The 12,565-nt window shown below is 38.2% G+C and overlaps 2 protein-coding genes across 3 annotated transcripts in view; one reads left to right on the forward strand and one right to left on the reverse strand.

Moving 5' to 3' along the window:
• DBT (dihydrolipoamide branched chain transacylase E2) overlaps positions 1-12,565 on the reverse strand; it is a 54,525-nt gene that overhangs the window by 24,099 nt on the left and 17,861 nt on the right. For both annotated transcript variants that reach the window (XM_003990364.6, XM_045036276.1), the window contains exon 4: positions 3,883-4,064. In XM_003990364.6, the coding sequence (XP_003990413.2) occupies positions 3,883-4,064 (182 nt within the window). The remainder of the gene's footprint in view (positions 1-3,882; positions 4,065-12,565) is intronic.
• Positions 6,718-7,253, forward strand: LOC101087855 (39S ribosomal protein L35, mitochondrial-like). The gene has a single exon (XM_045036277.1). The coding sequence runs from the start codon at positions 6,732-6,734 to the stop codon at positions 7,251-7,253; it is 522 nt and encodes a 173-aa protein (XP_044892212.1). The 5' UTR covers positions 6,718-6,731.

Below are 12,565 nucleotides of genomic sequence, written 5' to 3' on the forward strand. Positions count from 1 at the left end.
CTTCTTTTGCTCAGCATAATTTCTTTGAGAATCATTCATGCTGTAGAGATTAATTTTTGTGAAACAATTCTCTAGAAAAAAATACCCGTATTCTCAAAAAGTTCTAATTTTGTAATTTGCTGTATATCAAGATTTATTAAGTTGAATGTCATTTGAAACGCCAAAATAAACTCTAAAAATAAAACCGAACAATAAAAAAACCCATAAATCTCAGGGTGCTGAGATGGCTCGGTCAGTTGAGTGTGTGACTCTTTTTTTTTTTTTTTTTTTTTTAATTTTTTTTTTCAACGTTTATTTATTTTTGGGACAGAGAGAGACAGAGCATGAACGGGGGAGGGGCAGAGAGAGAGGGAGACACAGAATCTGAAACAGGCTCCAGGCTCTGAGCCATCAGCCCAGAGCCCGACGCGGGGCTCGAACTCCCGGACCGCCAGATCGTGACCTGGCTGAAGTCGGACGCTTAACCGACTGCGCCACCCAGGCGCCCCTGAGTATGTGACTCTTGATTTCGGCTCAGGTCGTGTTCGTGGGATTGAGCCTCGCGTCAGGCTCTGTGCTCAGTGTGGATCCTGCTTAAGATTCTCTCTCTCTTTCCCTGTGCCCCTCCCCTCAGCTCAGGTGTGCACTCGCTCTCTCTAAAAATTAAAAAAAAATTTTTTTTAATTTAAAAAATCCACAAATCTCAATTGTTTACTTGTTCATATAAATAATTCTTTTTTTTTTTTTTTTTGGATGGTCTAGATTGGTATCTAAATCTGGTTTAAAGAGCCCGTCAGGGTGTTCTAATTTAATGACATCCAAAATAGTGTTCAGCATTTTGCTTGCCTCAGTTTGTGCCAAGACTGCTGCTCCCTAGTGGTCTAGTGGTTAGGATTCAGTGCTTTCAGTTTGTGCCTCTTTCCTTTCTAGGTCCTAACTAAATTAAAAAAAAAAAAAAAGTCATTGATCCACCATAATAATTTTGTGTTTCAGGTAATTTTAAAAGGTGAATTCTTTTTTGGTTTTAATATTCTTTTTTTTTTTTCAACGTTTATTTATTTTTTTGGGGGACAGAGAGAGACAGAGCATGAACGGGGGAGGGGCAGAGAGAGAGGGAGACACAGAATGGGAAACAGGCTCCAGGCTCCGAGCCATTAGCCCAGAGCCTGACGCGGGGCTCGAACTCACGGACCGCGAGATCGTGACCTGGCTGAAGTCGGACGCTTAACCGACTGCGCCACCCAGGCGCCCCTGGTTTTAATATTCTTAAATCATGCCTTTCAATAGAAGTTTGGCAATCAAGATAAAAGGAAACACCCCTACTACCTACTTTATGGTCTCTTGTCCATGCCACATTAAAAGGAACAAGAGCCCCGAAGAAATAGATTAATTCCAGATCTGGGGCAGGGAATGTACAAGGTGACTTTCGGATCATCTTCCTGTGTCAAAAGCAAGGAAGCTTTTGAAAATTAATGGGGTCATGTTAAAAGAACACCCAGGAGCGACCTTGAAAGGGTCACTCCTACTAACAATTTGAGCACTAAAAAGAATGATTATAATAGATTAAACACAGCAAATCAACTGAATACACACAAAGTTGGAAATTTAATATCACTATTTGAAGGGGCTATCAAAGCAACTCCTTGGCAAGGGAAAAGGATGAACCATTTATTCTGTTTTTCCAGCAGGAACTGTATTTCAGGGTAACTAATAGGCCCAACTGATGAGGGTGATGTGCCCCTTTACAGAATAATGCCAGCTAATAATGTAAAGATACTGACAGAATCAAAAAAAAAATCATCATTCCACAACCACTAAAGCAGTTGTTGATTTAGGCCAGGATTCTCAAATGATTATAGTGCCAAAGTGACACACCTGGGTAACTTTCAGGCTGCAAAGGATAAAATGTAACTGTACAATGACGGGGCAAGGGAATCATTATCCCAATTCACTGTTTACACTGAGCGTCACTACAGCAGGTAATCTAGATGTTATGGTGCCCTGATGTGAAGCAATATGAAGTACACAATATCACCCATGATATATTCTAGCCAAATATTTAACTTGAACCTAGCCTTTGAAACTTGCTTTCAGTTTACAGGAACTTACCATGGTAAGAACAAGTCAAACACCGTCATGGAAAAGCAACAAGACACAAAGTGTGACGTTCTGCAAAACAAATGGCACAGTCCCTTCCACGAGTCAGTGTCGTGAAGCAACATGTGGGACAGTGTAAGTCATGTGAAGAGAGACCGTGGGCAATGTAGATTCCCATATTGGACCCTAGTTTGAACAAACCAATTGAAATTTCCAGGACATTCTGGGGGCGACTGGGGAGATTTAAATACAGTCTGATCATCAGATAAAATGAAATCATTGTCGTGAAAACACGTACGTAATTAAGCAAACAGATTCGAATACAGCAAACACAACATATTACTCTGGTAAAAAATGACTTCAGTGCGTTTGTGTGAGCTTAGAAAAATGTCTGGGGTGATAATACATTCATGTGTTAAGAGTGATGATTTCTGAGTAGCAGGAATATATTTTTATTTTCTTATTTTCGATTTTCTGCATTTTATAGCTTGCTACATACACACATATCCTTTTATAGTAGAAATTAAATAAATAATAGGAAGACTTCAATAAGTCATCTTCCACCTTCTGGAGGCAACATGTCATAGTGGAAAATAATCTGGACAAAGACAGGCCATGGAGTTCAAAATTTGGCTCAGTCACTGACCATTGGGCAAATTGCCGAGCCTCTATAGGCTGTGTTTAGTTTCTTCATCCATTAAACTGGAATACTTCACAAGTAAGGATAAATAAAATAACAGTGAAACTTTTCATAAACTGTCAAGTATGAGTGTGGAATTAGTGATTGTTGTTACTCTTAGTATTAAGTATAGAGTCTGCAGAACTACAAGTCAACCAGCCACTGTAATTCAGAATTCTTCTGGACTTTCGAATGATACTACTAAAATTCTATTAGTATTCTATTCTATTTCAGCACTTCTCAGACAGATTGCTGGCTTAGGACTACATCACAAAACTTAAGCCACCTCCAGCCCCATCCCCGCATCCCCCATAGCAGAGCTGTTTCCTAGATGACATAACTTTAACGTATCACAACAATGCCATAAGGAACTTCCGAGGTAGACAGCCATCTAGCTGTCTGCCAATACCAGGAGAGCCCACTGTTTTAGCTTTCCTCTGCAATATTTTCACAAGGAATTCGCTTTTGTCAGGACATCTACTGCTTATAAGTTCCATGGTTGTTGCTTTTTCTAAATGCTAGTTTCTTCACTTTTCATTATGATTTTCCTTCCTTTCTCTTCCACTTCCCTTCCAGAAGTTTGGCCTTCATAACCATTACTAATGATAGTACTTTTTTTAATATTTCTTTTTTGTTTTTTTTAGTAATCTCTATCCCCAAAGAGGGGCTCGAACTCACAACCCCAAGATCAAGAGTTGCATGCTCCATTGACAGAGCCAGCCAGGTGCCCCAAGAAAGTGTTTTTGTTTTTGAATCAGTGGAAAATACAACAATCTTATTATGTTATATTTAATCTTTTGCATACTCCAGTTTTTGTTATTAGTGACTAGTGTTCAGGGCCTGAATCTTTAATTCCTGAGAAAGCCCATCAGTTCTTTGAATACTAAGGTTTCCAGAAGGCAGGCCCCCAGATAAATTCAGTGTTAATGTGTACATTTCTAACATGGTAACTGGTCAAAAGATAATCATTCATCGCAGAAGATCTTTTCTATTTTCCTGATTACAGCTTCAAACCACCAAATTAAACCCTGTAAGTTATTAAAAGTAAACATCTCTTTTAATTGGTACCAATGACAAAAGGACAACAGTAATCAATTTGGCAAAACAGATGAACACATTTACAATACCTTTTAAAGCTTCCGTTTCTATGTCTACTAATGGCTTTCCCACATAGGCAATATCGTCTAGATTATAATACAGTTTTTTAATGACTCCATCATAACGACTAGTGATAGTAACAGAAGCTTTATCACTTTGAACTTCACAGATGCTATCAAACTGAGACACTGTATCTCCTTCTTTTACATACCTAAAAGAAAAAGACACAAAACACTTTTACATGACCAATTGTAAGTATATAATACTAATCATCCTAACAATGTTACATGCTACACTGAATTAGATTGGTATCCATCTAGCACAGCAATTAGTCCCAGATGTGCACCAAAGAATGTTTCAGAAAAGACTATAAAGGCTTCCAGAGTCTCTTTAATGTATCCTCAAGAAATACTAAAACTTTAAAAACCATCTATAGATCTATAATCCAAAAATTTAATTACTTTTCAGGGGTTATGCCACACCCAATTCTTGGAAGCAGTTCTAAAAATGTTTTAAAAATGTTATTTCCTTTCATTATTTTATATTAGCCTTTACCAAACTTTAAGAGATGCCTATTATTTCTATAATTAAGTCCAAAAATTGATATCCCTAACGCATATTCTTTGTAATTTCATGAATTTTGGATTGAGTTCTCTCAATCTTTGTTTCTACAATTATTTTAATATGTCCTTGTATATGAGTCTCTTTTCCTCCTTAATCATCTTAGGTATGCTTTATGAGGCTCTTCTAGATACTCTTATTCAGCAAACAGAATAGAAGGAATGGCACCAAATCTGAAATTCAACATATAACTTTGATTCTAATACCATTCTTGATGTGTCTAGCACATTTCTGTCTCAGTACCATCAATTCTTCATTAAGATAATTGCTCAGTCATTCTTATTCCTTGTCTTCCTGTCTTAACCAGTTCTTAGTCCATAATAAAACATCACCCTTGACATAGAAACTAGGTTTAAAAGCACATATAGAAAACTTACACTTCTAGAATGGTGGGCTAAGGACCTCCAGGATTCTGCCATTCTATAAATGCAACAAGGATACTTGGAGAAGTTGTTAAAAATTGACTTTTTCAGATTTCTAGAAATTACAGTAAGGCCTGTGACAACCAAGAAAGACTTATTCAGGAAAACTGGCTGAACCTCATTAAAAACAGCTAGTTTTATTATTTTAACTTGTTCTATTCTCATTCTCCTTTCCCCAGCTCAGCATTAGTTGTGAAAATCAACAGCCTTACAGCCAGGGATGCCTGGGTGGCTCAGTCGGTTGAGCATCTGACTTCGGCTTAGGTCATGATCTCGCGGTTTGTGAGTTTGAGCCCCACAACAGGATCTGTGCTGACAGCTCAGAGCCTGGAGCTGCCTCAGATTCTGTGTCTCCCTCTCTCTCTGCCCCTTGCCTTCTCGTGCTCTCTCTAAAAAATAAATAAACATTAAAAAAAGAGAAAAAAAAAAAAGAAAAAAAAATCAGCAGTCTTACAGCCATAGCAAGGGCAGACCCAAGTCTGGAGTTCCACAAAAAGCGATACTCCCAGAGAACACTTACTATTTGACTCATTGGGCAGCTTTCTGAAAAAATGCCACTCACAGAGCTTGTTCTTGTTTGATCTGACTCAGCTTTCTCAGGGTGTTTGCTGAGAAACAGTCCATAGCAATTGTCTAAAATCTTGACTGGCTGAGGCAGTGAAAAAGTTGAGGCAAACAAGAGGTTCTAAAAGGAAGATCTGGGTAATGAGATGTCCATACATCTTACCACAGATTTGCCACATTATTTTATGTAAAATATCCAGTTTTCAACATAAAATTACAAGACATGTAAAGAAATGGAAAAGTATGGCACATGCACAGGAGGGAAAAAGTGGTCAACAGAAACCATCCCTGAAGATGCCAAGATGTTAATTAACAATAATTAATATTATGGGGCACCTGGGTGGCTCAATCAATTAACTGTCCAAATCTTGATTTTGGCTCAGGTCATGATCTCACAGTTTGTAGGATCAAGCCCCGCATTGGGCTGTGCACTGACAGCATGGAGCCTCCCCCATTCATGCACATTCTCTCCCTCCCTCTCTCTCTCAAAATAGATAAACTTTAAAAAATAATAATAATGTTACTAATTAACTTTAATAAAAGTTAAATTAAATCGACAATTAAATATTCAAAGAACTAAAGGAAACCATATCTAAACAATTAGAAGGACACAGGAGAAAATGGTGTCTCTCACCAAATAAAGAATATCAATAAAGAGATAGAATCTTTGAAGATATAATGACTAAAAACTTCCTAAACTTGATGAAAACACTAACGTACACATGCAAGAATCTCAACAAACTCCAAATAGGACAAATTTAAAAGAGCCACACCTAGGCACATCATAATCAAACTGCTAAAAGACAAAGAGAGAATCTTAAAATCAGCAAGAGAAAACCACATTCATCAAGTACAGGAACTCTTATAAGATTAACAGATGGCTTCTAGTCAGAACCATGGAGACCAAAAGGTAGTTGAATGATACATTCAATGTGCTAAAAGAAAAAAAAGACAGTCAAGCATCTTATATCTACGAAACTATCTTTCAAAAATGAAGGAGAAATGAATACACTCCCAAATAAATGAAAACAAAATTTGTTCCTAGTACACTTGCCCTACAAGAAATGCTAAAAGCAGTCCTTCAGGCTGAAATAAAAGGACAATAGCAACTCAAATTCACATAAAGAAATAAAGAATATCAATAAAGGTAATTACATAGGTAAATATGCAAGCTGTGATATTTTGTTTGTGCCCGTTTTAATTCTATCTCATTTACAAGACAAGTGTATAAAGCAATACTTTAAAAACTATTGGTGTTTGGGGATGGCAAGATGGCGGCCTCTGCCTTTGCCCGTGCCTTCAGAGCTGCATCAGGGGTCTTACGGCCCCTGAATATTTTGGTGTCTTCAGCCTGTCAAAACGGTGTCAAGAATGCCTGTCTTAGTTCTGCACTGTCCACCCGGCATTTTAGTTCTCTGCAGACACCAGTTGTTTCCTCTGCTCCCAGACTTGCCACGTCTGTCAGAAACCTGACATGTGGACATACTGCAGCAATCCTCAATAGAGCGGCCCCCTTGCTTCCAAATGTCCTCAAGCTACCAGTCAGAACCATAACATACTTCAGTTCACGGAAAGGGAAGAGAAAGACTGTGAAAGGTGTCATCTACAGGTTTCTTCGACTTCATTCTGGCCTGTGGCTAAGGAGGAAGGCTGGTTATAAGAAAAAATTATGGAAAAAGACAACTGCAAGAAAAAGGCGCTTGAGGGAATTCGTGTTCTGCAATAAAACCCAGAGTAAGCTCTTAGATAAAAATGACAACATCTTTTTGGAAGAGGCGAAACTGGTATGCTGATGATCCTTATTAGAAGTATCATGATTGGACAAACCTGAAAGTCTAGATTAGAAGTTTTATGACTTCCCAGTTACTGAATATGTATCTTTGTGTATATGATGTCTTTGCAAAAATGAATAAGTGTAAAACTTGATGTAAATTGTGCCAATTGGTATGGAAACATACAGTTCCAACATTAAACTTATTAAAGTTTTAAAACTTAAAAAAAGTAAAAATAAAAAAAAAAACTATTGGTGTTCTATGTAGAAAACCCCAAAGAGTCGATCAAAAAAATTGCTAGAACTAATACATGAATTCAGCAAAGTTGCAGGATATAAAATCAATGTGTAGAAATCTGTTGCATTTCTATACACCAATAATAAAGCAACAGGAAAAGAAATCAAGGAACCAATCCCATTTATAATTGTGTCAAAAATATTAAGATACCTAGAAATAAACCTAACTAAAGAGGTAAAAAATCTGTACTCTGAAAACTATAGAAGATTTATAAAAGATACTGAAGAGGACACAAAGAAATGGAAAAGCATTCCACGCTCATGGATTGGAAGAACACTGTTAACATGTCTATACTACCCAAAGCAATCTACACATTTAATCCTTATCAAAATACCACCATACTCTTTGCAGAGCTAGATCAAACAATCCTAAAATGTGTAGGGAACCACAAAAGATCCCAGATAGCCAAAGCAATCCTGAAAAAGAAAAACAAAACTTGGAGGCATCACAATTCCAGATTTCAAGCTATATTACAAAGCTGTAGTCATTAAGACAGGATGGTACTGGCACAAAAACAGACACATAAATCAATGGAACAGAACAGAAAACCCAAAAATGGACCTACAACTATATGGTCAACTCATCTTCGACAAAGGAAGAAAGAATATCCAATGGAAAAAAGACAGTCTTCAACAAATGATATTGGGAAAACTGGACAGCAACATGCAGAAGAATGAAACTGGACCACTTTCTTACACCATACATAAAAATAAATTCAAAATGGATGAAAGACCTAAATATGAAACAAAAAACCATCAAACTCCTAGAGGAGAACACAGATAGCAACCTCTTTGAGCTCGGCTGTTCCATGTTCTTACTAGACATGTCACCAAAGGCCAGAGAAACAAAAGCAAACGTGAACTACTGGTACTTCATCAAGATAAAAAGTTGCACAGTGAAAGAAACAAACAGCAAAACTAAAAGACAGCCTACACAACGGGAAAGACATTGGCAAATGACATATTTGATAAAGGGTTAGTAACTAAAATCTATAAAGAATTTATCAAACTCAACACGCAAAAAACAAACAAACCAGTTAAGAAACCAGCAGAATACATGAATAGACACTTTTCCAAAGAAGACATCCAGAGGGCTAACAGACACATGAAAAGATTTTCAACATCACTCATCATTAGGGAAATAGAAATCAAAACCACGATAAGATACCACCTCACATCTGTCAGATGGCTAAAATTAACAACACAAGATACAACAGGTGTTGAAGATGCAGAGAAAGGGGAAGCCTCTTGCACTGTTAGTGGGAATGCAAACTGGTGCCGCCACTCTGGAGAACATTATGGATATTCCTCAAGAAACTAAAAATAGAACTATCCTATGATCCAGCAATTGCACTATTAGGTATTTACCCAAAGGATACAAAGATACAGATTTGATGGGGTACATGCACCCTAATATTTATAGCAGCATTATCAGCAATAGCCAAACTATGGAGAGAGCCCAAATATATACAACTGAATATCAGTCATCCAAAAAGTGAAATCTTGCCATTTGCAATGTCATGGATGGAGCTAGAATGTATTATGCTAAGAGAAGTAAGTCAATCAGAGAAAGACAAATATTCTATGATTTCACTCATATTTGTAATTCAAGAAACAGAACAGAAGAACATTTGGGAAGGCAGGGGGTGGAGGGAGAAAAGAAAGGGAGACTCTTACTGATAGAGAACAAACTAAGGGTTGATGGAGGGAGGTGGGTGGGAGATGTGCTAGATGGGTGATGTGTACCAAGAAGGGCACTTGTTGTAATGAGCACTGGGTGTTGTATATAAGTGATGAATCACTGAATTCTACTCCTGAAATCAATATTGCACTGTATGTTAACTAAAATATAAATTAAAAAAAAATTATTGATGGGCTTATAATGTTTAACTACATAATACATAAGACACTAATAGCAAAAGGGAGGGGAAAAGGAAAAATCTATATTGGAGCAATGTTTTTAATGCACTATTTAAACTAAGTTGGTATTAACCCAAATTACATTGTTTAAAAAAAATTTTTTTTAATGTTTATTCATTTTTGAGAGACAGAGACAGAGGAGGAGCAGAGAGAGAGGAAGACACAGAATCTGAAGCAGGCTCCAGGCTCTGAGCTGTCAGCACAGAGCCCGACGCGGGGCTCAAACCCATAAATGGTAAGATCATGACCTGAGCCGAAGTCAGACACTTAACCAACTGCACCACCCAGGCACCCCTACATTGTTTTTTATTAAGCCACAGGGCAAGCACTAGGAAAGTAACTAAAAATTATATATAGTAAAAGAAACAAGGAAATTAAAATGGTACAGTAGAAATATCGATTTATCACAAATGAAGGCAGTAATGGAGAAATACATAAAGAAAAAGCACATAAAACATACAGAAAACAAACAGCAAATGGCAGATGTGAATCTTACCTTATCCATAATTACATTATATGTAAGTGGCTTAAACATGCCAATAAAAGGCATAAATTGGAAAAATGGATTTCAAAAGATGATTTCACCATGTGCCATCTACAAGAGACACAAATAGGTTGAAAGTAAAAGGACACACAAAAAAATATCATGCAGGAGGGGAAGATGGTGGTGGAGCAGGAACACCCTAGGCTCACCTTGTCCCACAAATACAATTAGATAACTATTAAATCATCCTAAATACCCCAGAAATCAATCTGAAGACTGATAGAACAAACTCCATAACTTACAGGTAGAGAAGAGGCCACATCGATGAAGGTAGGATGTGTAGAGTCATGGGTTGGGAGAGAAATAGATCAGCCATTGCAGGAAGGAGGGAGCCACAGTGGCAGAGAAGGGTGAGAGACAGATTAGCACACAGGGGAGTGCATGGATAAAACTGATTCCCATAGCAATTGGTTTGGAAAGCGAGATGGGCTGAATTTTTGTACTTCCTGCAACCAGAGGGGCGTAAAGCCTAGAGCTTTAAAGGTCAGCAGGCTTAGCTCAGACAGAGTCTGAAGGCATTGGGACTGCTGTTAGAGAGAAGGCAGGGCAAGCAGCCTGCAGAAATACAGCGTGCAAACAGTGATCTCAAGAGCACCTGGGTCACAAGGTGGGGAGGTTATTTGGTCATCTCAGAGTATGTCCCAGAGAGGCAGCATTCACATATAGAACCCTCCAGAAACAAAGGAATTGACGGTGCCATCCCCACCTCCACCCAGCAAAAACACAAGACCACCTGCAGGAGGCAGAGCAGTGCTGACACTCATAACTTAGCTTACTTACAGCAAGTCCCACATCTCCTACTCCACGCTCCAATGGAACCACCCTTCTTTGTCATGCTTGCCTCAGTCCCAGCACAGTGGGACCCATCCCCCAGAAAACTGGCCCAAACCCCTACTACCACTGTGTGTCCCAATTTGGGAGTTTTGCAAAGCCTCAGTTCCAGCAGTGGTGGCAACAGGTGTCATTTTACAAGCAGACCAGAGCACACCTAATTAAAACATACCACAGTCAGGCCAGAGACCAAAGTCTGCCCACAACAGTCAAACAGAGTCTCGGCAGACAATTAGCCTGAAGGACAAAGTGGCCAGAAAAGAACAGCAGAGAACATTCCATACACATTGAAGAAACCCCAGAAGCACTAGGCCCTGTGGAATAGGGGACACTACATGGCAGGTCACTACAGGACCTCTTCTTCATAACGCCATTACCCTCAAGAACAGGAGATGTAGCTGACTTTCCTAACACAAAGAAACAGGCACAGAAACTTAAACAACATGTGAAGACAGAGAAATCTGACCCAAAGGAAAGAGCCGGAAAAAAAGCCATGGCTGGAGATCTAAGCAAAAGAGATACAAGTAACATGCCTGATGGAGTGTTTCAAGCAATAATCATAAAAATATTCATTGGATTTGAGAAAAGAAATAAAAAGAACCAGTCAGAGATAAAGAGCAAGATTAGATATACATTTAGTGCAATGTACAGCAGGCTGGAAGAAGTGGAAAAATGAATTAATGATCTAGAAGACACAGTAATGGAAAGTAATCAAGCTGAACAAAGAGTGAAAAAAGAATTATACAAAATGACAACAGACTTAGGGAAATCAGTGACTCCATCAAACATAATAACATTCATATTATAGGAGTGCCAGAAGAAGAGAGAAAAGGGGGCAAAAAATTTGGAGAAATAATATCTGAAAAATTCTCTAATCTGGGGATGGAAACAGATATCCAGATCCAGAAGGCACAGAGAACCCCCATCAAAATAGACGAAAGCAGATCCATACCAAGACATATTGTAATCAAACTGGCAACAATATAGTGATAAAGAAAATTTAAAAGCAGTAAGACAAAAGATAGTAACATATAAGGAAAAATACATAAGGCTATTAAGGGATTTTCCAGCAGAAAGTTCCAAGCCAGAAGAGAGTGGCATGGTATATTCAAAGTACAGAATGGGAAAAATCTGTAGCCAAGAACACTCTATCCAACAAGCCTATCATTCAGAATAGAAGGAGAGATAAGGAGTTTTTCAAACAAACAAAAACTAAACAAGTTCATGACCACTAAAGCAGCCCTGCAAGAAAAATTAAAGGGTCTCTTTGAATGGAAAGGAGAGACTGAGAGTGACAGTATAAAGGCAGGAAACACAAAAGCAGTAAAAATGAATATATTTTTTTCAATATATGAAATTTATTGTCAAATTGGTTTCCATACAACACCCAGTGCTCATCCCAAAAGGTGCCCTCCTCAATACCCATCACCCACCCTCCCCTCCCTCCCACCCCCCATCAACCCTCAGTTTGTTCTCAGTTTTTAAGAGTCTCTTATGCTTTGGCTCTCTCCCACTCTAACCTCTTTTTTTTTTTCCTTCCCCTCCCCCATGGGTTCCTGTTAAGTTTCTCAGGATCCACATAAGAGTGAAACCATATGGTATCTGTCTTTCTCTGTATGGCTTATTTCACTTAGCATCACACTCTCCAGTTCCATCCACGTTGCTACAAAAGGCCCTATTTCATTTTTTCTCATTGCCACGTAGTATTCCATTGTGTATATAAACCACAATTTCTTTATCCA

This window comes from Felis catus, chromosome C1 (assembly GCF_018350175.1).
Source record: "Felis catus isolate Fca126 chromosome C1, F.catus_Fca126_mat1.0, whole genome shotgun sequence".
Classification (NCBI taxonomy): Eukaryota; Metazoa; Chordata; class Mammalia; order Carnivora; family Felidae; genus Felis; species Felis catus.

Coding starts and splice junctions, on each gene's coding strand:
- LOC101087855 (XM_045036277.1), top strand. CDS start 6,732: ATGGCGGCCTCTGCCTTTGCCCGTGCCTTCAGAGCTGCATCAGGGGTC.